Source organism: Drosophila mojavensis, unplaced genomic scaffold (assembly GCF_018153725.1).
Source record: "Drosophila mojavensis isolate 15081-1352.22 unplaced genomic scaffold, ASM1815372v1 contig_16, whole genome shotgun sequence".
NCBI classification, from domain to species: Eukaryota; Metazoa; Arthropoda; class Insecta; order Diptera; family Drosophilidae; genus Drosophila; species Drosophila mojavensis.
The window spans coordinates 3,416,893-3,443,643 of record NW_025318693.1 but is presented as its reverse complement, the minus strand read 5'-3'; the positions used below and the strand labels follow the sequence as shown (position 1 = coordinate 3,443,643).

General features: G+C 43.6%; 1 protein-coding gene across 2 annotated transcripts in view; it reads left to right on the top strand.

Moving 5' to 3' along the window:
- The first annotated feature begins 1,671 nt into the window (after positions 1–1,671).
- The window catches only part of LOC6573567 (alpha-2Db adrenergic receptor), a 49,010-nt gene continuing 23,930 nt past the window's right edge, over positions 1,672–26,751 (top strand). For both annotated transcript variants that reach the window (XM_032733613.2, XM_032733612.2), the window contains exon 1: positions 1,672–3,634. In XM_032733613.2, coding sequence (XP_032589504.1) covers positions 2,750–3,634 — 885 coding nt within the window. In that variant the 5' untranslated portion in view covers positions 1,672–2,749. The remainder of the gene's footprint in view (positions 3,635–26,751) is intronic.

The window sequence follows — 26,751 nt, the reverse complement described above, 5'->3', positions numbered from 1 at the left end:
GCTCTGTGCGTGCTGCAGTCGCAATGAGGCATGCAAACGCACGCACGCACACACACACACACAGACACACAGACACACAATTTCATAAATGTATATGTGCATAACTTAATGCATGCGCATTTGAGAGATTTGCGCATTATCCATGCCGTCCGACTGACTACAGCCCATCGGCTTATGCGGCGTATGCGCAATTTGATTCTGCCCGACACTGCGGCTGCTTATAGTGCCATGTATCGCTGTGTGTGTGTGTGTGTGTCTGTCTGCCTAGGCGGTTAATATAATCAGCGCTTGACAAGCAATCTTCTGTTAGGCACTGAGCCCTGAGTTGCTGCTCTTTCTGCTGCTTAGTCTTTCCGGCATATGCCAGTGTATGTGTGCATGTGTGTGCGTGTGTGTGTGGCCGTCACGGCAAATAAGTTGATGTCGTAGCAGCTCGCTCGCTGCTTGTTTGTCAAATGTCGGCCCTTTTCAGATTTATTATGTTGATGCCGCTCTGCTGCGTGTAATTTGAAATTATGCGCGGCAGCAACACGGCGTATGCTTAACATAATCAAATAACTCGAATAACTCATACGCAGCGTATACATAAATGCATACTTGGCTCATCAAAAACTGCCAGGTGAACGAAGTGTGCGCTCAACTCTTCATTATCATAATAATTTCTAGCTGATTTCATTGCGAAGCTGCTGAAGCAGCAACCACACCAACAACAACAACAACATCGATGATAACAACAACAGATATCAGAACAACCTGTTTGGCTGCACGATTGATACGCACAAGTTGGCTTTTCAATTATGTGCCCCATCTACGTGACTATAGCGCATAATGTGCGTAATGTGCTGGCATTCAGAAGAATACATACACATATATATATATATATATATATATATATATATATATATATATATATATATAAATATATTCACATATACATATATATGTTTGTATATATGTATATATATAAATATATTCACATATACATATATATGTTTGTATATATGTATTGTATGTGGCCCGCACGCCTTTTGATGGCTTCATTCTTGGGCCTTTATTGGCAGAGTTGAGACGCAACTTTAACAGGCCGCAAATCGTGAGAAGTATTTAAAAGGTGAGCCTGCCAGCATTTGGCGTGAAAACAAAGCCAGCTATGTGGGTTGGAATAAAAAATGTAAACAAAGGGCCGCATCGCACACATGGGCCTCGTTCGCATGGCCAACATTTGTAGCAAACATGCCCACACTCACACAACCACACACACATACACACACGCCCTTTGGGGCTGAGGGTGCAGCAGTGAAATGAAAAACGTGAAAAGTGCTGCAACAAATGGGTTCGGGAAGTGTTTTTGGGTATAGGTTTTGGGTCTTGGATTTAGGTATATGGCGCACTCACGCCCCACACTCACACACCCACACACTCCCTCACACACACACACACGCACACTTTGACCAAAACAAAACGCAACTGAAACGAGTGGAATGTGGAACACAAATCGCGCCAAAGAGACAATTTCCCCGTGAGCGAATTTCCCCAGCGCAGCGGCAACGGCATGTGCCGAACGAAGCGGCAAGCCACACGAATCGCCGCCGAGGCGAGAGCCGAAGCCAGCCGCTGAGGCTGCGTATGCGAAAGACAACTTTGGTAGCAAATGTTGGGGCATTCAGTTAAGATGTGCATTTCCAGCGGTGCGAACGTGTTGCGGGCGCGTCAGCCGGCCCAGTAGCCAAACAGCCAAAGTAAACAGCCAAGACTCACTGACACTTAGCCAAAGAAAAAGCGCCAAATCGTGTCGAGAAATGCCCACGCCCGACTGAGTGTGGCTTGTGAGGCGCGCGAGTCCCCAAAAGAAAACTGTCCACAAATCCATTGTAAATAAGTGAGCTATTTATCTGAGCGGATTACAAACTGTTGATCGAGTGCAAATCGAATACGTATACGAAAAAAGCGAACGGACGGAAGTGCGGCGAAGGCGCAATGTGAATGCAGATCGGGCACATCCATGGCATCGAGATCGAGATATCGAGAGTGGGGTTCAAGTGGTGCCCCGGTGGCGGGTCCCTGTTGTATATAGTCAGTCTTAATCCATAGTATACGTTTAATCTGCGTGTGTGTGTGTGTGTGTAGTTCACTCTCGCTCACTCTCGCTCACTCTCTTTCTCACTTGCTCTATCTCTCTCACTCACACTCTATCTGTATTTCTTCATGTGTGTCGGTCTATGTGTGTGTGTTTATCCAGCAACAACAATAACTAAAACAAACAAAGAAGATATTGTATATGAATGTATTATTCAAATAAATAATAATATTAATAATTAATAGTTATATGAAAGCCGCGCGCGTTTTACGCTCACGCGACTTCAAAACGCTTCGCACATACACAAGTTTCGGTGCAAAACGGGTAAAAACATAATCGAATAATTGCAAATCGCAAAACTATGCTAGGCATTAGATAAATTAATAGATTTAATGGGGTGTTGGAACTGAATTCCGAACGTAATTGAAACGCACGCAAGCGAATGCTAGATTGCCGGCCGCATTTTCAAATTTAATTATAAATACACACACACACCTACATATAAATATATGCATATATATATTTATTTATAAATACAAACAAAATATAAATTCATATATACGCATATGCCTAGCCAAGTGAAGTGGACAGCGCCAGCATGGGACCAATCCGACGCTAGACAGAGATAGATAGATAAATACACCTGACAAGCGCAACAATAAGCGAAGCAACATGGACTACGCCAAAGTGGAGGCCAGCATCAATACGGGCAACATCAGCAATGATGACTTCCTGGCCGTATTCTCGAGCGCTGCCACAATAACAACAACAGCTGCCACAGCCGCAGCCGCAGCCGCAGCCGGAGCCGGAGCAGCATCATCATCACTGGCCCATGGCAATCCGGCGGCCGCACTCAATCCGCCGCTGGTGACAGTCGATGGGCAGGTGCAGCTGCCGAATCTGCTGGAGATGCAGCCGCCAGTGAACGATACCATCTATCTGCTGAATGGCAGCCTCTACAACAACAGCCTCCAGCTGGCGGGCAGCTACTACAATCAGACGACGGCCAATATGAGCATGGGCCTGCTGGCCAACAGCAGCAACGGCACGGAGGTGCACTGGGATGGCCGGTATCCGAGCGGCTATACGCTGACGCACATTGTGATCGCCTCGATCATTGTGACCATACTGATGATCATCATTGTGGTGGGCAACATGCTGGTGATCATTGCAATAGCCACCGAAAAGTCGCTGAAGAACATACAGAACTGGTTCATTGCCTCGCTGGCCGTGGCCGACTTCTTTCTGGGCCTCATCATAATGCCCTTCTCGCTGGCCAACGAGCTGATGGGCTACTGGATCTTCGGCAGCTGGTGGTGTGACATACACTCGGCCATGGACGTCCTCCTCTGCACAGCTTCGATCATGAATCTGTGCCTCATCTCGCTCGATCGCTACTGGAGCATCACCAAGGCCGTTGACTATCTCAAGTCGCGCACGCCCGCCCGCGCCGCCGTCATGATCACCGCGGTGTGGATAATGTCGGCGCTGATATGCATTCCCCCGCTGCTCGGCTGGAAGGTCAAGATGCCCGAGGGGCCGCTGCCCAAGTGTGAGGTAAGTGCTCCAAATTGCACTTGTCAATTGCGAAATTGAGGCCAATTGTCGCCAATTGACGGCAAGCTGGACAACAATTTGCGTATTTGCAAACAATCAACAGTGTTCATGCTAAATCTACACTCACACAGACACACAAGCACACCGATACCGTAAGCCCCCATTCAAATTTATCGCCTTAGAGTTTGCCACAATTTACGGCTCGTTTTGATGCGCATTCTTATTGTTATTGGACGCGACTAAATTCACAAAAATATTTATGCATATGAGTTTCACTGTATCTCTCGCTCTCTCTCTATCTATCTCTCTCTCTCTCTCTCTCTTTCTCTCTCTCTTTCTGTGGCTCTATCCCCACCGAAGGGAGTGCTCCAAAACTAAGCAGTAACCCATCGAGATACGCGTTTTATAATGCGGGTCCCTATCGCTGCCGTTGTCGCCGTCGTTGCAAACATTTACATTTCTCTAGCCACACACACACACACACACACACATTATGAATGTGCTGCGTCCTTTTTGTAGCCAGACTATCTGGAAAATTCACTAGAGAGATTCCTTTCAGCCTGCAGGCGAAACTCGCCCAAGCTCAAATTGTCGTTGCTCAGTTTTTGGAAATCGCTTGAAATTTCGCCACAAGTCCGCTCAACTTGTGTGTGCGCCCCCAAGCGAGACGTGGCGGGTCAAGCGGCCACCCACTCCTCGCCCAGCCCAGCATTCAATCAATGTGCCAGCGAGTGATTGACTGACGGCGACTCTGACAGGCGATCAGCATGCAGACAAGCAGCAGCAGCAGCAGCAGCAAAATATTCAATTTTCAAATCTATAGCAAATTTGAATTGAAGCAGATAGAGCGACAGGTGCTTAAAGCGAGCTCTTTCAATATATGCACACACACACGCACACACACTGCACATATATCAAGATGAGCTATAAATATTTATTGCATACATAATAAATAAAGCCACATCCTGTTGCAACAGCGTTAAAGTGGTGCAAATCGTAATAAACTGAAAACTTTAATCGACAACAACAACAACAACAACAACAAGGACAACAGCATATAACTTTGGCATTTTCAAATAACCTTGAAGCAATAAGCAAAAAAAAACTAGCTCATTTGAGTGGAGGACGTCAGACATCGGTCAGTGGAGAGCGAGTGGCTTTGTTATTTACGGGTGCACGAGCCTGAGGCTCCGCTAGCTCCGCTAGGTCCGCAGGCTCCGCAGGCAAATGCGACACATTAATCAAGACTAAGTGGCCAGGATAACGTGCAGCCAACTGCTGGCCGCCGCTAGGTCACTTGGCCAACGTTGCTCTCCCCTGTTTTTTGTCCACCTTCCATTCTCTTTTTGCTACAGAAAGTGCTTTAAATTAAAGACTCCCAGCAGAGGGAATAACTAGTGCTACGAACAAAAACCCAGAAATAAAGAGGAAAGTAGCATAAATTGAGATAAATAGATATTTGCAAATAAAGTGACCCACTTCAAAGCGCAAAAATACATAAACAAATTGCTGGCAATAATTAATGATAATAATATTTTCAGTTTATTTAGATGACTCTGACCTTATCTAGCTCTAAGGAGAGCTATAAATGTGCAAATATAAATAGAAAATCTTATATATGCATATGTGTAGTTATTTTTGCTACATTTGCATAGTTCCATTGGGATTTGCAGATGATATTAAATAAATTACATAAGACATTACATAAATAAATATATTTTTTTAGACAAAAGTTCGCCCAATAAATGTCATCTTGCATATTGTGGAAGATTTAAATTAACTTAGATGTAAGAGAAATATATGTGACCTGCTTATTGTGTGTAGGGTATAGAAATTTCAGATCTCTACCAAAAAACAGAACTCTTTAAGCTCGATAACATTTGCCTAGCTTTGGGCGTGTCTGCTCTGACCTTATCGATGGCTGCTCGTTCATCACAGCTCTGCCCATTTCGGACTGTAGAGGGCATAAGCAATTAGTGGCATTGTCGTTGCAGTCCCTAATAAATGGCTTTTAAAAGGCGGCTTAAAGCCAACCGCAAAACCAATCAGTTAACCAGCCACCCGCAGCGAGCCACCGACAACAGAATACAATTTCCAATCGTGGGCATAGGGCCGGTCCCACAGCACCGCTACCCAGAACCCTCCTCTCCCCTACGCAGCCATAGTCCCAGCCATCATTAAAAATGCCGCCCAGCGCCAAAGCCAAACAATAGCGTCGACAGAGGCTACGCCTTGTAGGCGTGGCTTTTGGGTCTCGCGTATTTAAGGCAAGCGATTCGAACAGCGCACAAGCAACACACACGCACACACACACGCACACGCTCACTAGCCCACTCCCACTCACACATTGTCGGGCTAAATATTATAATTATGACACCATGTTGACATGTCTAAAATTGTTGTGCGCAGTAGGCGGCGGCGGCGGCGGCGGCGGCGGCAGAGACGTAAGCAGCACATTGAACCGCCGCAGCGCGCAGGAGGCGGCTGGGTGGTGGAGCAGGAGGCCGCTTGTCGTAGGCCACGCCCTGTCGCTGATTTGACACTCGCCTGTCGCATTTAATTAATAAAATCACATTTTCCAGAATTATGTCGATGGTTTTCACTGTCAACTCAGCTCATCAGCTCGGCTCGGCTCGGCTCGGCCCCTACCCCAGGCGAATCGCTCGAATTTCGTTGCTTTTGTCGTGTTGGCGTTGAGTAAACATTGCGATGGACGCGTTTAATTGCCACCGAGCTGCTGGGGCAACTGTTGAAAGTTTTCACTCGCACGTTTGGGGCGACTGCGGCTGCCTGATTAAAGCCAAGTTTTTGCCTAATGAGGTGTTGGCAATTACGCACATTTATTTCACTCAGCTCGTGTGTGTGTGTGTGTGTGTGTGTGTGTGTGTGTGTGTGTGTGTGTCTGCTCTCTGATCTGTTGTGTAATTTTTGGTTCGTCGCTGTCTAATGAAGCCCGCGGCGTTTGCGGCGCTGTAAATCAGCAGCCATTGTTCATCGCCTGGCTAATGATTTCAATTTAGCTGCGGGAAAACTCGGCAAACTCAAAGGCCGAAAAATTGCGTTCGAGCACATCATGTGGTGCACTCTGCGAGTGCTCTTAAGCAGCTCATTTTCCACTTGATGGCCGCTGCCCATTGTGGCGAGCGGCACAAAAGGACTCTGATTATTGTAATCCGTTAAGGGCACAGCCCAGGCACAAACGCTTTATTGAAATATTAATCGAATACAATATGGCATATTTTGGATAGGGCGGCGCCACGATGACAAAAGGCACCGTACAAAGCGCTCAGCCGAGCGCAGCCATGGCAGCTCGCCTTAAAGTTTGCTTCGCAGCCCCCTCGACTCCCCCACAAGAGCGAGAGCTGAGACTGGAACATGTCTGACAACAGTTGTCGTCGGCTTTACATTCACCACAATGTGTGGCCAAAACAACGCTGCGTATGTGTAATATGACAATATACAAGCACACACACATACACACACAGAGAAGCACACACACTCACGCACACAATAATGACCTAAGTCATTGCCTAAGTAGCTCATTAGCGTCGGTTTCAGCCAGCTCGGATACTTTAAAAAATAAAAGAAAGGACGGCCGGAGTGGGCCGACTTGGCCAGGGCCTGTTGGCCAACCAAGGCAGCCGCAAGAGCTTTAAGTTGACATTCAGCTGGGACCGAGCCCGAGGGCCTTAGCACAAAATATCAAAAGTGGGCCCACTTTTGATATTTTCTCATTATTTTTCCCAGTACGTGTGAGTGGCAGTCGAGTGGGTAACTGTATGAGTGTGTGCGTGTGTGTGCTTGCAATTTTGGTTAAGGTCTTTGTTACATTTCATACACTTGACTGGCTTTTCTTTAAGTCTGTCCGTGTCCTTGTTGTTAGTGCCACTGAACTTTTACATGCCATCAAACTGCGTCCCAGCTTGCGTTGGTCTGTGTGGATAGCCTTTTTCTATTTTGCTCTTTCTCTTTCCTTTTGGTTTTTGTTTTTGCCTAGTTCTTGTTGTTATTCTAAATATTTTTGCTACATTTTTCAGAGCAAAGCCTTTCCGGGCAAAAGAGAACGCAGTAAGCTGTTAACTAATGGGCTTTGCCTCGCAATTGTGTCTAGCGCAAAGTACACTATGCAGCAATTTCTGCGGCCATTACCGACTGTGGCAGCTCTTAAGATCATAATCAACGGCATTTATTTTTCAATCGGCCCCAGCCTCTGGCAGGGAGTGCGCGCATTGGGCTGCGTTATTACATCCTTGATTTGTTTATAACAGGAAATTGTTAAGGAATATGTGAAAGGAGAAAAACTGTAAGCGTACCCGCAGCAAAATCAAATAACACGCATACGCCGCGTTGCCTCGCCCCATATGCGCCCCCCCTCCACGGCTTAAATCGTTTGCTAATTTCCGCTCATGCCGGCGGTTCGGGCTATAGATATGCTGCAGCTCTGTCTGAGTGTGTGTGTGTGTGTGTGTGTGTGTGTGTGTGTGGGCGAAGTGTCCTGGCAAACAACTGGCGGCAAGACAACATATTTTAAATGTCCGCTCAGCACACCCCAAAACGACACACACACATATACCACACTTACACACATTTGAGTCACATGGTTTGGCACGCTTAATGCGTGGCATAGGCAAATATTGACATTTGGGCTTATGGAGCACGCACCACTAACTGACGCCTGCTACTTACAGCGAGGAGGTGGGGCAGGGGGCTGAGTGGAGAGCCATCCGTATGCTTAAATTAAATTACTGAGCAATTCTTTCCGGCTGCTTTTGGCCCCTTATTGCCACTGTGTGGCATTGTTTTGCTGCGTGCCCCACGTAGCAGAAGTACGTAGCGTACACAATTTGCGGTTGCTCCCCGCCCGCCGCCTCAAAACTCCATCCGCAGCCACCGTCCCCCGTGCCCCGCAGGCAGCACTGCGGCTCTGCAGCTGTGCCGCGCCGCGCCGGTTGCGCATTTGGCCAATGGCTTCTTATTTTCCTTATTTTTTTCGTTTTCTTGGCTTCTCGGGGTGTTCGCCTCGCCTCCTCAATTTGATTAAAATAAAGCAAAGTTTTTAAGCCAGGATTAGTGGAGCGTAGAACTTGCTGTTGGTGTACCACAGTCAGTCAATTGTTTGTCCTTTGGACGCGCTAACGAACTTCTAGCCGTCGCCTTGACGTGCATATATGCTTCTTCTTTACTTTTCTGTTAATATATATCCAGCAGTTTCTCAAGATGCGCCAAGTTAAAGACTCTCGCTTATTGCTTATAGAATTTGCATTGCATATCCCCGTGGCTGTCTGAAAAGTTTTTTATTGCATTCCATCAGCTGCTGCAGCCCCGCAGCAAACGGCATTCCGACCAGCCCAGCCTTGAGCACAGGCAAGACCCCGCCCAGCCTTCGAGCCAGTTCATTTTACGCTGCCAGAGAGTTCTTAAATGCCTTACGAAATATGTAGCGCATTTAGTGAATACTTTCGGAGCGCAGCTAACAAGCTTTATATTGAGCTAAATACCTTTAGTAACTATGCGTCTCGAATTCGATTTCATAAAATTCCTAAATATTTTAAATATCAAGTTGAATTCTTAAATTTAAATTATTGTGCAGCTGCTTTGCATTTAAATTTAAAATAAAAAATTTTAAACGATTTCAGAAGTATTTTAAAAATCATTTTTGAATTATTCCAAGAGTGACTTGATTTAAATTAAGGGCTGCAATAAATCGCCATTTTAGTGTATTTAGCTGTCGTTGTTATTTACGTTTCAGATTCTTCTCTGCTTTCTGGATTCGTTTTTGTTGTTCTGCTTATCGCGCTAGCTACTCGTGCCTGGCTCGAAACTTTACTGCTGCCACAGCCAGCCAAGAAATAAATGTGCACACGCACACATGCACACACAGACACACGCACCTGCACACGCACTCACTCTCGGAATGCAACCTAATACAAGCTGATGTCATCTCATATCAAGAATAATTCCTTTGGAAAAAGTTTAGCTTTATATATATGTATGTATATTTTGCTGTCGTGGCTGTTGCCCGATTTTGTGAGCCACGTGCTAAAAGTGGCTGGAAAATTCGCACGCGTATTAACTTTCACTTGCCAAGCAACATAAACAAGCTTACGACAGCAACAGCAACAGCAACAGCCAGCAGCAAGCAGCAACAACAATTGCCCGAAAGCCCAATGAAAATTGAAACAGATTTGAAATTTATGAGTTCGCGCACTCACAGCTCGCTCCTTGTCTACGACGCGCGGGCTGAGAGTTGAGCAAAGTAAATTAAAGTTGGCAAGCAAATGCGACGAAATAAAATCTGGCAACAAAATTCAATGGCAGCAATGATCGACCAACAAATGCCTTAAAAAAAAAAGAAAAAAAAAATAAATAAATAAAAATATATATATATATATAATTAAAAATATATATATATACAAAAAATTAAACTTATCTAAGAAAAGTAAATAGGCTCAGTTACATCTATTACAGACAAGTTAAGCATTTTAATGAGAGCATACAAAAACTAATAATAACTAGAAATATGTGTATACCCTATTAATGAAACAAAACTCATGCATATTCTGTACAGCAGCATTAGAGAGCTATCAAAAAATTTTAATCAACAATATTTAACTTATTATGAACTAGCCATTCAAATTGTAAACAATTTTCATCAACTGCCATATTTAAGCTATTAATATGCTCTGTAATTCTAAATAATAATAATATGAATAATTTAGCAAATTCAATTCAATTGGCAAAATCTGTTATTCTCGAGTAATTTCATGAATTCCAAGCCGCACAGTTCTCGACTGTTAATTTTCAGTTTATCAATTTTAAGCCGATTTTTCACTACGAGCGCCCGCTCGCCCCCCCACCCAGCCGGAGTGCTGAGCAGTTAATTTATTGCCAAATCGCGAAAAGCTGCGTCGCTTGCTGCAAACTCTGTAAAAGTCAACTGGCGCCTAATTGGCAAAACAAGCGGAAAATCGCAAAATTTATCTGCAGCGCCCCTCTCTCTTTCTCTCTCTCACTCACTCTCACTCTCTCTCACACTCTCTCAATGTGAATAAAGACAAATAAAATAAATTGCGTATACGCCTGCTGTCGCATTGGTCGCACGACATTTGCCCAGCCTTGTGATTTAGCACTCGGCCATGGCTGCTCTGAAATCAAGTTGCTTTTTTATCCCACATTCTCATCTCTGTCCCTGTCCAGGGCAGGCATCATATTTTACTCTCTCATTGGGCGACTGTTGGCAAATTGTGGCTGCTGTGCGATCCTTAATTAAAGGTGCTTTGTTCTGCTCAGCGATGAAAAGAAGCACCCACGCAGTCCGGCACTCACTCACTCACTCACTCACTTATTCACTCACTCAGTCGTGTGCTCATAATTCCTGAAAGAAATTGCCAAAAATTTGCGACATTTATGACAACATTTGCATACATGAACACCATAAATTAACCCCATCCGAGCAGCCAAGCAACCAACACCTATAAACAACAAACGGCAAGCGGTTGTTGTTGTTGTTGTTGCTGTTACTGCCATAACAATGTCAAAACTTAAATATTGACAATGCCATCGACATTGACGCCATCGCCATCGACATCGCCATCCTCATCGACATCCTCATCGACATCGTCATCGGCATCGGCATCGCTGTGCGCTTTACTTTTATAGCCACGCATAATTTTCCGATATTTTCACTAGTGTCAAAGTCAGAGATTTGAAGAGAACCCTTTTGCACAACACGGCACAACATGGTGCGTCTTTTGGCTCAGCTTTTATGTGCAAATTGCGCGCAGTAAATAAAAATAAATGAGTATGAAAATTTTTACTCCTATCAGCAATATTTTTTATTTGCCAGCTCGGCATGGCGGCATTTGCCCAGCAATGCCAAACCGAGCCGTTCATCCTGCACATGCTCCACATACCTCTGCTCCACTTCCATGCCACTCACACACTCGCACACCCACACACGCATGCCCCAACGTAATAATCGTAATGAATGGCTTATCACGCCAGCTGGCATTGTCAACGATTTTCCATCGGTTGGCGCCTTTGTTGGTTCGATACACTGGGCCGGCTGGCTGGCTGGCTGGCTGACTTGGCTGGCTGGTGGTGCGGCCGCAGGAAACGGTTAATAAATGAATGAGTAATGCAGTCGATGGGCCCGTGAGTCGACGGATCAGCGTTGCCAGCAGACGTCGCGACGTCTCGCCCGATTTCACAATCAAATGAAATTTAGCCATAGAATTTAATGCGTTATTTGCCGTAAATTTTGTGCCTCATAAGACGTAAATATATTGATTTAACCAGGTCCAACCATCCCTCACCACGCCCCACCACACCCCACACAAGTGCCCCGACAGGCTGCAGCGAGTGTTAGATAATTGCCCAGCGAGTGAGTCGCACACATGAGACCCGTCCGCCATATGAAGATTTATGGGCGAGGCTGCAGCCGCTGCTGTGAAATCAAATAACCATTTCGCTTTTCATTAAATTCAACTCAAAACGCCCCGCTTTAAGCCGCTGGCATCAGCCGGCCGTGCTGGCCCTTTAAAATGGCTGGGGCTTGGCAATGGGGCCCGGCCACTTTGTCGCGCAAACATAAACACCTAAAGAGGCAAAACAGAGTTGGAGCAAACATAAGTTGCTTTGGCATCCCTAATACACTAACTAAAGCAATCAATCATGCTTCATTGCGCTTGCAGTAGTTACAGCATTAGGCTAAATAAATCAGACTTTATCTGCTGACATAGGGCGTGGAATCAAATGCGGACCGAATAAACTTAATTTCATTTAAAAAGCAAGCAAGTTTAATGAAATTCAGGAACACGCCCGGAACACGCTCGGGACTCTAGTTGCATTGGGAAAAGATTCCTTCAGCTCAATCAATAGCAAAAGAATTTTGACTCGATAAAAAAAGATAAAAGAAATTCGTGAACTAATGATGAAAAGGTATTCCACCTAAAACAATATGTTTGCAAAAACATGAACCAATTTGAGAAGCAAGTGAATCATAATATTTGTACATATATCAATAGTAAATGTTTATTCTTAAACAAAGAAAATACGTCGATGGTCTGCTGCTCTTGGAGGCTGTGACAGTGCGAAGAGCTACCCGTGGATCCAAATAGTTGATGTACGGCACAAACGCTTCAAATGATGTCATTTTATTTTGATTACATTTATTATGTTTGTTTAATGTCATTTTGCTAAACATATTCTTTTATGATGCTTTCTCCTTCTTCTTCTTCTTTTTTTTTTTTTTTTTTTTTTTTTTTTTTTTTTTGGGTTTTTCATCAAGAGTATTAAAGGTTCTTTGTGTGCTGGATTTCTTTGTTTTTGTGCTGCTCGCAGGCGGCATAATCCATTTTAAATAAAATTCCAAATGAACAGGCACAATGAAGGCAGCCTGTGACATGCTTTGCACTTGTTTTTGTTGTTGCTGTTGATGATGTTGCTGCTGCTTGTTGTTGCTGTTTTTCGGTCGGCCGTTGCCTTTTTTCCGCCGGATCGGCGAGGCAAACACACTTAAAACATGAGCACGAAAAACATTTACATAAAATCGTCTTAACGCATTTGCCGCCTCATCGTCGTCGTTTTCGTTCTCGTCTTCATCATCGTCAGCGCCTCCATCTTCGTTTTTGCTTTTGCTTTCAACATGGCCCTGACCGAGGGACAGGAGTGGGAGTTCGAGCAGAGGAACTGCCTGCGCCTTTGGGCCAAATAAATTACATGAAGTGTCGTCGGGCCCGTTCTGTGGGCCATTTCATCGCAATTTTATATGGCCTTTAAAAAAAAAAAAAAAAACAGGAAAAGTTATGTCGTCCGTATAGACAACAATTGCATGGGCGTGGCACAGCTAGAATTTAGTTACAATCAGCTTTACTCCCTCAAATTGGCAGCTAATTGCATTTGCATCTGGTTGGGCAGGCAGTGCAGCGATAACTTTTCATTTTCATTTCATTTCATTTCAACAGCAAATCTGGCTTGATTAACACTCGACCTCCACATGCGCGCCGTTTAATTGAATTCAAGTGGATTGCGTACATATAGTTCATTTGCTAGTTTTAATTTGTTGTCCAGCGATAAAACTTTCAAATCAAATTCAGCGTCATTTGCTGGCAGCCACTGAGTTGGCCAGCTGGCCAGCTGGCAATTGGCAATTGGCAGTTGGGGTTTCGGGTCTCTTGAGAAATCAAAAAGGGAGCAAAACTTCACTGGAAACTGGAAATGAGCTAGGGTTGGTGCGGAGACCAAAAAGGAATTAACGAGACCCATTTAACGTAACGCTCACCGAGTGAGCAGAAGCGAACAAATCTCATTTGGCACATGAGCTCAACTTCTGAAAAGCCAAGCGAACAGAGCCAACAGATTTGTGCAGCTTCTTCAGCTGGTAATTATGTAAAAGTTTGCATACCCTGTAAACATTTGGCATGCATGAAAAGGGTAGACAGGCTGTGACGTGAATGTGGGTAGCAGTCAAAGAGAAGTGAGCGTTGTTTATTTTAGTTTATTCTGTGATAAAAATTAAATTCTAATAAAAATAGAAAAAAACCTTTTTTTAGCCAAAAATCGAGCAGAGAAAAATTTAATAAAAATAAAAATCGAATAAAAGTTTTTTAGCCAAGACTAAACTAAAATAAATGCTTATAAAATTTAATAGAAATAAAAATAAAAATAGAATAAAATATTTTGTAGTTAGAAATATATAAATATATATATTTTTGTGATGCCTTCAGAATCATCAACGTAGTATCTCAGGATATTATTCAACTACTTTAACAAACAGCTCAGCCTGTTTACAGGGTATTTTAATCCACTCACTAACGTGTTTTTATAGTCGCACACTTTTTATTATGAAGCTGGGTCAGTCCCCAAGGGTCAATTTTAATTACGCTCATTCAGGGCACAAAACGAAATGCGAAATAAAATAAACTGAAAAATATAAAAGTGAAAAAAAAAGGAAACAGAAACAAAAACGAAATTCAATGCAAAGCAAAGCAAAGCGCTTAAAGTTTTTGACAGGCGGCAACGAAGTGAAAATTGCTGCCGCATAATTGAAAGCGTTGCTGAGCTGAAAGCCAGGCTTAAAAAATTGGGTTCCCTTTGGTTGGTATTTGGGCGCGTAATTAAAAATACATTGACATTTAATGGCACGTCGTGTTATAAATATTCAATTTATTGTCCTGTTGATTTTCTTGCTTTTATTCTGCTTTAATTTCTTGTTGTTTACTTTTGTTGTTGTCGCTGTTGGTGCTGCTGTTGGTGTTGGTGTTGGTGTTGGTGTTGGTATATCCGCTTTCATTCCTTATTGTTTGTTCGGCTGAAAGTCATTTTGAAATTCCGCTAGCATATTTAGCCGCTGGGTAAGCCTTTGACGAGGCGGTACACCTTGTTCCATTTTTTTTTTATGCCAACTCGCCACGCGCTGCATACTTTGCGGCGTTTTGCGAATACTGCGATGCGAACGGCAGCCAACGCGGCGCATACTTAACAATTCATTTGCGAAATTCCATTTTTATTTTGCATGCCAATGCTCTCCAACATCGTTCGGCTCTAGCCGTCGACGGGCTCGCTTCCACGCCCCGCCCCACACGGCGCCGCTCCGCACATTCATCAATCATCATAATTGAAGTGCTTCAGCGCATATATTGCGCATACGACCCATCGCCACGCTGGCTAAGTGACTCATTTGAAGAAAAGGAGGAGCGCGAAGTGCAATCTACACTTGAATGTTGCCATAAAAGCCGACTTCCCGTTGCTTTTCATTACGGCTATATATACATATATACGGCCCACTGCCGTTAGTCTCCCTCAAATTTCAGACTTTTATATTTTCGTATTATTATATTTTATGTTTTATCTTCAAATTATAACTACGACAGCCATTGTCGCTCATCATTGTTGCGCACCTCCTGCTACAAACATACATAAGCTCTGGGCGCCCGGAAGTGACACAGTCTCTCTCTTCCTCTCTCTCTCTCTCTCTCCCACTCTCTCTCCCTCTCTGTCTCTGTTTAAAGGCTCCCTCGACATTTTCAACTGCATTAAAGCAGCTGTCACGCTGTCGACTGTCGCCGTTTAAACATGTTGCCAAAAATGTCGCACGACAAAGTTGGCTGAGAGATAAATTCATTTGCGCTTGGCGCTGAAGCAAAATCCTTTTATTCAGGCACAATAAGTGGCCCGCACTGTCTACGCCATTTTTATTTCGTTTGGCTTTATGAAATTAGTCAAGGCCCAGGCCCAGGCTCGGCCGGTTCGTTCGTTTGTTATTTTGGCTACGCTTTAAGAAATTCCGCTCAGACTGGGCCAGGGACTGACTTTGTTTTGCCGGAGTAAATGTTAAGATATGATTTAATATTATGGCCAAGCACGCCCCAAAGACAAATGGACGGAAATGGTTCAGAGCGGGGAGCTGCCATGTAGCTTTGGCATTTGTTATCCTTTTTATGAATTTGAGCATGCAATGAGAACGCCACAATAGCAACAACAATAACAACAACAATAATAAAAGCCCCGCCCCACACACAGAGACTGAGCTGCCCCAAATTAAGTGTTGAACGTCATTGGAATTTTGATTGCAAATACTCGAAGCGCAAAATCTGATCCGATGTGCAGCTGGGGGCAGTACGTACAATGATAAAATCAATTTGGGCTCTAGAGTATCATATGCGGGGCATAAAAATGGATACGCAATGCCTCATGGGCAGGACTGTGATATGACACGAGCGTATGCTCAGGATATTCTGCATCTAAATGTCGACTAATTTGGCAGGCACGTGTTTTTCATCTGTTAAATCATAAAAGCCCTCGAGAAAGTAACGGTAAGTGGCCACAAATGGCAGCTGGCTTACAATACTTGTGCTCAAGAGCACAAAAGAAGAGGCACAACTAACTGCAGCTTGGCATGGAAATGAAACAGCCACAGCTTTAGTTTAAGTGCTTGTCGACCAGGCCGAGCCGAGGCGAGCCAAACACGAAAGGCAGCCACAGGAAAAGCGCTGTGAAAATAAAGTCAGCCAGGCGCCGGGCAGACAACGATAGACGTGTGTAAGCACAGATGCTGGCCCTGTCCAGGAATAAAAGGGCTGCTCTCCATTCCCATTTCCCTTTAACTTCCCCTTCCCCTTTTCCTTTGCCTCTGCCGCTGCCTTTCCTTGACACTTAGCTCCTCGGTCCATGTGTTGCGATTGTTGTGTGACCGCATTGCCCGGCGTATGCTGCACGTCAAGCTCAGTTGCTGATCATAAACTAACAGACACATACACACACACATACACAAACACACTCGCACTCTCAACACACATAAGGGCTATTGCATAAGCCTTCACACGTTGCCACCCCAAATTCGCTCTAGCACTCGTCCAAGCACAAGACACTACAAATCATTTGTGGTCGTGTTTCCCGTTGACTTTTCGTCCTTTCGTATGTCCTGCCGGGGCGCCGACTGTTTGCCATGTGTATTTCACTACGCTACATACATATCTTTTGGGATCCCAGAAATATTTGTAAAGTGCTCAAAATCCACTTAACTTGTGTTGTATTCAAATAATTGTTCTTTCGGCAGCAAGCCCAACTCTTTCTCTTACTTACAGGGTATTTCATGGCCACTCACTGTGTATGCTCTTCTGTTTGCTATTTTTGTCATTGTTTCCATTGTTGTTGCTGCTTGCCTTGTTATGTTTGCGGTTACACTTTGCGTGCTGCGCCTTGGTCTACCCTCCCTCTCTCTCTCTTTCTCTCTCTCATTCTGTGACGCTCCTGTCTCAGTCCCAAGCTGTGCTCATGTCCATGCCCCCCCATTCTGCCATTTTTTCTGCCTTTTGCAAGCGCCGCGCTGCGGTTGGCATTGCCGTGTCTATTGTGCTAATAGGCAGCACTATCGTATTTTAACAGCTTTTATTTACACATATGTGTGCGTGTGTGTGCACACACATGCACACAAATATGTGGCACAAGCATTTCGCTTGTTTACCATTTCATTGTTGTGCTTGCAGTTGTCGAATATAAATACCCTGTAGCCAGGAATTCACAAAAACAATTTCATACTTAAGCAAATATTTAGCTTGCTTCTATTTATGATATTCTGTATCCACGGCAACTTGAACAAATAGATATCTATTTATACTCATATCAAAGAGCTGGAGCTGCCAGCATTACAAATGAAATCTAATAGACTTCGCTTTCCATTTGCTGATTGTTTCATAGGGCCTGCATTTTTTGACATTTTGGCCCCAGTCGGCCTTCTTGGTCAAGTAGTCCATAACGGTGGGGTAGCATCATAATGTTCCGCTTCAGATTCTGATGTTGCCGGCATGTGAGAGCGACTGAGCTCAGCTGGGCTCAGTCAGCCAGTTGTCAGCCTTAACAAGCTGCGTACTGCGTGCTGCTCCACGTGCCGCCCATCATCAGCATGATTGGCATTTTCAAGTAAAGGTATTTTACAGCTACCTGTCCTTTGTTGAAATATTTTCTTTATTTCGCATGTTTTTTTTTTTTGCGCATCAATAAAAATACCAAAATGACAGGTTTTATAATTGGCGATAAAATGCCATCAACGAGGGACGACGACTGACGTCATCTACACATGCGACACTGACAATAGCATGCAACAAATAAGGGCTATAAGGACTAGCATCAGCTGCAGCTGTTTTTGTTGCCCATTCACTGGCCAATTTGACAAATTGCCAGCTGCAGGACTCAAGCAGCCATGGAAACACGCCCACATAAATCGAACTTTAACTCTAACTTTCCGCAAGTACAGTCAATAAAAATGTTAACGCACTCGCACTCGCCGTCTGTTGATCAATATGAAAGGCAAATCAGTGAGAGGCACTTGAGGCCTGGCAATGGCCAGTTAAGGCGGACGCCAAGATAGGGGCACGTTCAAGTTTCCGTTTGATATGGGCACACATTTAAGTGTATAAATATGTATATATTAGAGTAGATGCGGATGCTGCAAGTAACTGAGCATCCCGTTCGGGCGCCAGTTAACTGTAATAAACACTAAAAGGCAGCGGCTCGAGGAAGCTGCACATTTAACGTGCCACGCCAGCGCCATTTGACTGACAAATGTGGCCGGCACACAGAGCGTCCAGGAAATGGCTAGGAAATTAAAACAAATATAAAATTCCAGCAGCTAGGCGGCCAGCGCCACCCCAGCGACAACAACCACCACGATAAGGAGAGAAACAAGCCGTGGAGCTGTGGACTCGCCTAGCCAAATGAAAATAAATATAGCGCAAAAGTTTTGCTTGCCGCTGGCCAAGCAACACAGTGAAGTCCACCGCGGGGCATTTAAATGTGGCAGAGCAGCACTTAAGTCGAAAGCAGCAAGGGGCATGGGGCGAGGGGAGAGTTGTGAGTGGCAAGCAGACAGCCAAATGCGTCTCTTTGCCCCAGTTGGTTGCCATAAAAGTCAACAACTTTCGCTGCCGCATCGCTGATAAAGGGCAGCCGAGCAAGTCTCCAATCCAGAATTTTGTTCGATTGAGTTAGGCGTAATCGTTTCGAGTGCTTAAAAATTAAATTAAAAATTTATTTACTTTAAAAATGGCAGCTTCTAGGGCGTATACAGCTTATCAATGTTAGACGCGCCCACGCAGCCAGCCAACCAGCCAGCCAACCAGCCAGCCAGCCAACCAGCCAGCCAGCCAGCCAACCAGCCAGCTAGGCAGGCAGGCAGCTGCCAAGGACTATAATAAAACCGCAGAGTGATAAGAAATCGATTTGTCACCAGGACGTGAGACTCAATTGGCGCTTAAGCAAACAAAAGCCAACGCATACGCAGTCATGAGGGCATAAATCACGCGCTCACATACCAATACACCGATAACTACGCAGACACACACACACACACACACACACATACGCAGACATTGCGAAGGGTGCAGCTTCTCTATAGCTGTGTCAGTTTATACAAAGGTGATTGTACTCTGTCTGTGTGGCTATGTGTGTGTGCGTGCGTCGATGTGTGTGTGTATGTGTGAGTGTGTGACACATTTAAGTTTATTACAGTTGCTCCCGCGAGTTGTTTTGACTGAAATCCCCAACAAAATACTCCATGCTTTTATATCAAATGTGCGCCACTGAGATTTGGCTTTACTTGTAATCATAGAGAAAGACGCACGCACACACACACACACACACACACGAGAGCGAGAGCGAGAGAGGGAGCCAGCTGCGAGTCAGTGAGGCGAGTCTGAAGAAATTGAAACAAATTTTTAAGTCATGCCTTCAAGTGAGCCTAGTTAAGCCCCAGGGGGGCGGAGAGCAGGTATGTTTCCCGGAGGGCAGGTGAAGATAAAGAAAATGTCACTTTGCGCAGCAACATCTAATGACATTGTTCAAAGTAACGCGATAATGAAGTTGCAGGTGCTTGTGTTGATTTATTTTCGATTTACAAGTTAATCCCCCCGTCAGTGAAATATAATTTCCATGTGTTTATTTCTGCAAAATTTGCTGCAGCGAGCGAGTGAGCGACTCCTTTCGCTTCACTCCTTTTTGCTTCACGTGACTACACTGCGTATGTCACAGGCTCCCATCGGAAGACTAACACTGCCATCCAGCCAGCCAGCCAGTCAGTCTTGCCGGCAACCATACTGTTTCAAATAAGATGAAGCCAAATAATCTTGGTAGCACAGCCAACGAGGCTCCAATAATTTTCACTCAGCCCCTGCTCGCTGTGCTCCCCAGAGATGTGGCTGTATGGCTGCTATTTAAGGCCGTCGATTTTCGCTAGACGAGCATATTATAAAATAACCAAAAAATCATCACGTTGAGACAATATTTGGAAATTTAACAATGAATATAAATATACTTGATGGCAAACGTGAATATTTATATAAGATATAAATATATAATATATATATAATTTAGCATATGTATTTAATGTGTTTTATAAATTTTAAGTTGTAGTTTTAAATTTATGTCAAAATAATTTTATGGGATTTTTTTCAAGTTTTCTGCCCGTCTTTATATTAATTTTACATCAAATCAATTTCCATTGTATAAGAGATTATGTTTCAGTAGAAATAGATATTATGTCCTATACTCTTGAATGAAAAAAATTTTAGAACTAAACCATTTTGTATACCGTAATTGGATTAAAAATAAATTGACCCATATAAATTATATTGGGTTTGCTTGAATAAAATGATTGTACATCAATTATAAGAAAAAATGTTAAGAAATATATTAAGACAATTAATTTTCACTTAATTCCATTTTGCCATCAATTTTATATGTGTTTTATATATTTATTTGAGATGAAGTGACAAAACGAGAGTTAAACTTAGATAAAACTAAGAAATATAATAGTATTGCCTAATAAAGTTAAAAATAAGAAAAAAAAATTATTACAATATTCACATGTTAAAACAATACGATATTTAGCAAATCTATTCAAAAAAACAATTCTACTACTCTAATTACACAATACTCAAAGATCGCTCTAGTAATATATTTACAGTGTATTTAAATGTCTGTTTTCATTTTATATGTTTAAAAATGTTTGCTTTGCTGTGTGGCGATTTTTATTGGGTTGCGCTCCGTTCGCAGTTCGTCTTCTGGCGCTTGTTGTTCGTCTTCTTCTTGTTCTTGTTCCGTTGGTTTCTCAGGTCTCGACGGTAATGTTTTTTGCTTTAGCTGCTGTACGTGAAATATTTTCGACTGCCACAGAGTAAACAAGCGCACACATTAGCTTTCGCTTGCTTTATGCTATGCGTGCGTGTGTTCGTGTGTGTGTGTGTGTGCGTGCAAGAGAATTCGCACACACTCTCAATTTAAACGCTTCATTTCACTTTATTTCGACTGCGATTTCAATTTAAATTCCATGAATTTTCCCTGGCGCTTTGGTGTCTTTTATTTTAGCTTCGCTTTGGCTTCTGCTTTCGCCTTGGCTTGGAGAAATTCTCATAAGAATGAATGGATTTTGTTGATTTTAATTTTTAATTTGGGATTTGCGGTCTGCCCATTTATTCGCTTTGTCCGTGCCGCTCCGCAAATTGTTTAAATGTTTACTAAACTTTCAGTTTAATATAAAAAATGCAGCATTCAATTTGAAGCTGCAGTCAGTCGACATTACGCCTTAAAATGTAGCTGCCCTTTTTCTTCATCTTTTTTTTCGGTGTCTTCTTAGATCACCCTTTGAAATTGGGTAAGCGAAAATTTGAAGGGAAGCCATTTGACGAGAATCTTTTAATTAACTTTTGTTTACCCAGGGGCTAAAAAAGTTTTCTATTTACACTGACTACGCTTCAACGGAGTCTGAAAATGTTCAGTACTTTCGCTGCTGCTGCAGAAGAAAAAAGAAAACCTTCCATGCCACGTAAAATGTGTGGCAAGTGCCACAGCTCTGTAGGCGACGCTGGCTATGCGCCACATCCAAATCCAAAGCCAAATTGCGTAGCGAACATTAAAATAGATTGCTGTTTGCTTTCAATTTACTAGCGCCCCATCGCACCGATGTGGCGTCGCGGGCTCCATCTAAATCTCAATAGCAATCGCAAATCCTTTTGTCGCATCCACGCCACGCCCCTCCCGTAAATATTTGCCCTCTGGCTACGAGAATGCTGTAGCCAGCAGCTGCTCGGCTGCCAAAGCGGTTGATGGCTCAGTTATGTGGCTGACCATATATTAGCATGCCACTGCTGTCAAATAACTTCAACTTTCAGCTACCATAAATTCCCCTGCCAAAAAAGAAGAAAAGAAGGAAAGAAGGGCAAGGGGAAAATAAAACCATAGATGAGCCAACCCGAGCAGATTGCGTTGCTTCAACTATGCAAATGTCAGCTGAGCGGAATTTCAGTGACTTTTACCGCCTGTCTAAAAGTTTGATGTGTGCTGCGGTCCCAGCTCCGTGATTGCAACTTTTGTGCAAGGCATTCCTTTCATTAGCTTAATATCCAAATGGAATTTACAGCGCTCTGCCAAGTTGTGTCACACTGGTCAGCTCCAGGTCATGCAAAGGTGGTTTCGCTAATGCACTGCCCCAACCCTCAAACTGCATCTGCATACCTCTCTATTAGATTGGTAGCAGCCAACCAGGCTGGCGTATTAGCGGTTGCCAATGCAACCGAGAAGACGGCGCTTTGAGCAGCAGGAGCAGCAGCAGAACACTTAGATGGAGACAACAAAATAGCTTGATGTTGGCAGAAACCGAAACGTGGCCATAACTAGCTGTCGGTCTGCGTTTAGCGTGGAAAGCGAGTGACAAGAAAATGCCACCACTACTGGTGCTGGTGGTGCACAGTGCAGTCGTGGCAATTGCGGCCGACAGCAACAGCAGCAACAACAGCAACGTCAGCAAAAACATCCTCGACATAGATAAACAAGCGTCTGTTGCTGCCACATTTAACCGCATATATCGCTCATAAACACGGCCATAAAACTAACGCAAACAAACAGCCAAACAAATATGTGATAAAGACTGCAGCGACTATATATAAGTCCTCAAGTAGCGCCACGGCCACACCCATTTTTCAGTTTAATGGCCCCATCAGCAGATCTGAGAGTTGGTAAAAAGTTTCGGCGCGGACAGCTATCAAACTGTCATATAAAACTGTCACTAAAAACTTATCTGAAATTAGTGCAATGTTTTATTTATTTACTAGACGCTTTTTTTGACACATATATAGCTCATACCACGTGGCGTATGCGTAGTGTGCCTTGCAATACGTATACGCAGTGCTGGCAACTGCTTTACTCGAAATGCTGCAATTTTTCGCTTTATTTTTGAGTCTCGTTCGTTCTCTTAAGAAAATAAAGTTTTACCCATCGTAGAAGTTCCAACCGCACACTGCCGGACAAAATTAAAGGACCCTCCCAAGGCGCTGGCATAACAAACAGCAATTTTTCAGCACATGCACAGAATTCTCTCGGGCGCAGCTGCTTAAAATACACACATAAGGCACATGAGTCCTTACATTTAAAAAGCAAATATTTACACAAAAAACATATGTACTCTATGCAATGAAAATCTATATAGAATACTGAATCAAAATAGAGTACAAAAGTCTATCGACCAGGGGCGGCCTCAACTGTCTTTAGCCTACAAAGCTTTTGCTTTTCAGACTAACTGTTAACGCTTCCGCTAATTAAACGCTGTAGTACGAGAAAAATAAAGCAAAGTAAACAAGGGAAATGGAAAGCTGAGCGCAGCTGAAACTAAAGGAAACTGGCAGATTATTGCATTTGCTGGCGTCTCTGCTCTGCCATTTGTGTGTGGATGAATGCTTGCCATCGTTTAAGAAACATCAACAACAGCAGCAGGAGCAGCAGTAACATTGAGTGAGTGCAGCAGAAGAAGTGCACGAAGAAGTATAAACAAACTGAGCGACAGCTACGCCCGAGTCTTCGAGCGTCCGCAATAATAAGAGCTGTGGGGGCGAGCCGCGTAGGGCGAGGCACTGTAGCAAGCGCTTGCAGCGTTTACCCAGCATTTGGCTTGTCTTCCCTCCTCTAAATGGCCGAAAGAAAGAAGACTAACCCTTTTGCCAAACACTGCCGCACTGTCCGACAGACAATGCACAGACACGCAACGCAGGATGCAAGCTTTATTTGCCTCAAACAGAGCGCAGTGCAGTTGTTGTTGCTGCCGCTTTTCTTTGTTTTTTTTTTGTTTTTTTTTTTTTTTTTTTTTTTTTGTTGCTTATTGTTGCTCTCGTGGAAGTAGGCTACGTCGTCGACATCGTCCTCAACAGCCTCGGGCCATCTTCTGTTCAAATCCAACTGGAATTCTCGTGCGCTGCGTTGTCTGGCCGGGCAGGGGCCGCACAGCTCCCAAGATGCCGTTGTCCTCGAACAATGTTATGAGCCAAAGTGGCATCGCTTTTCTAGCACATTCTGATGGGACACCACCCAGACCCACTCGAGCACCCACTCGCCCACAGCTGCGTTGTAATTAAAGTTTAAGGATTGTGCAAAGTTCAGAAACAAGTGCAAGAGGTGAGCGCCGCACGGCCCGCTATAATTCCAGCCTCGCAAGGCACGGATAATATAGAACAGAGCCGGTTAGCTACATATTATAATCGATAGCTCTTTAACTTTTGCACACAATTGCGACACTGATGGGCTAAGCTCGCGCCTAATGGCCGTCTAAGTTGACACGGGCCAACGGTTAACGGGAACTGAAGCTGAAACTGAAACTGAAACTAAAACTGAAACTGAAAGAAAAACTCTATAGCCTTGGCCATATCCATAGCCTATGGCCGGGCCATAACCATTACCACGCAGCAAGCAGCTGGCTATAGTATGAATATAAGGCAGCCAAAGTTTTCTGCTTTTTGTTGATTTATTAAATTAATTGCTGCCACATGCAGCTGCCCCAGCAGCGCGCGCCATCGAGGTTAGCGTTTATTTGTGTTTAATTTAATTTATACGAAATGCCGCAAAACTTTGTATGACAACACATTCATGCGAGCTCACGCCATAGCTCCACCGCTCTACTATCAATAGCATTTCAGCCTAAGGCCTATGGCAAACAAGCCTCACTCTGCCAGCCGCACTTCAGGGCGTTTATTTGGAATTTAATGCCGTATAAATTTATTTAAAAAGTTATCAATTTATCAGGAATTCCAACTTTTATACATATTATAACTAAATTAGCCAAAAAGTTTTATTTCGAATTTTAAACTTAATTCTTGTGTCCTGACTCCTCAGCTCTGTGTTCTGATCATATATTTGTATATGTATTGGTGTATAATTGTGTTTGTATATATTTGTATAGATTTTAACTCCACTGACCTACCTTAACACAAAAAATTCTTTCTTTAATCCTCTTTCCAATATATATATATATATTTTTTTTTTATATACATTTTTCGCTTTTATTTATTTTCTCTTTTATTAAGAACCTATATTCATATCTTTGCCAGAACTTCACAGACTTTGTCGTATTTATTTAATTTTAAGACTTTTTTTTTTTTTTTTTTTTTTTTTTTTGTTAAGCTTATAAGACATATATATGACAGCTTTGTATGGTATCATGAGAGCAAAAAAATGCATTGAGTATTACTACAAAGAGATGTTATTTCTTTACTTTTCACTTCTCTTTTACAAAGACCAAATTTTTACTTTGAGTTTATGGTATTCATAAGAAAATAATTATCAACTTACCAAATTGTACATACAACAAAAATTCATTTTCTTATAGAAAAGGCACTTACCTAATTACTTCCACTTGGAATCTTAAGTGCTCGACACGTATACGCGCTCTGCTATTTCCAAATGCATGATTAAAACACAATTAACCAGTTTGTATGGGGCACTAATTTAAATAATTAATTCGCCTCATTGCTGGAAGTTTCGGAAACTTTGCTGATGCCCGCACAAATAGTTTGGAATTCTATTTTGGCCCGAACCGGAAATTGAGTACAGGCTGTGATGCGATAGAAAACATGATTTAGACGACCGATGCACACAGCGAATACAGAAGTGGGGTAAAATGAATTGCCACGATACGTGTTGCTGCTCCACACAATTTCCGGAGGGACGGAGACTCCAGCATATTCTGCTGCTGCTCCTGCTCCTCTTGCTGCTGCTCCTGCGGCTCCTGCTGCTGCTGCTCCTGTGCCCACCTCATCACTCAGGGCGCACACAGCTATGGGCCGGCCGTCCAGCCGTCCAGCGACTTGACATCCAATCGTTTCGCACACTTTTGCAATTGATTTAGCATCGCAAGCAAACATGAGAAAGATGGGTAGAAGCGAGGACTCGCCAGTGATTCGCCTGGCACTCCTTAAAGCAGTCGATTTGTTGCGTTGCCCAACTTTGGGCATTTAATGGTGTTTCAATTTGCCTTTGTTATTATTGCCGTTCGACTCGTATGTCTGCTGCTGCTGCTGCTGTTGCTGGTGTTGCTGGCCAAGAAAAATGATGCCACTGAGCCCCATGGTGCAAAATGCTCATTTATTCCACCTTTGGCGTGGCATGGGGCCAGAAGTGGAGCTGTTAAGGTTTAACAGCAAAAGGGAGCGGCGCTAACCTCTTGAATATGTTGCACGTTTAACGTTCGCTACACAATTTATTGCTGGGCGGCTGCGCGGTTGACAGTCGAACCCATAAAAACCCGCACTCTGAGTGTGGCAGCTTGTTGTTGCAGCCAGCCAGGCAGCCAGGCTGCGTGC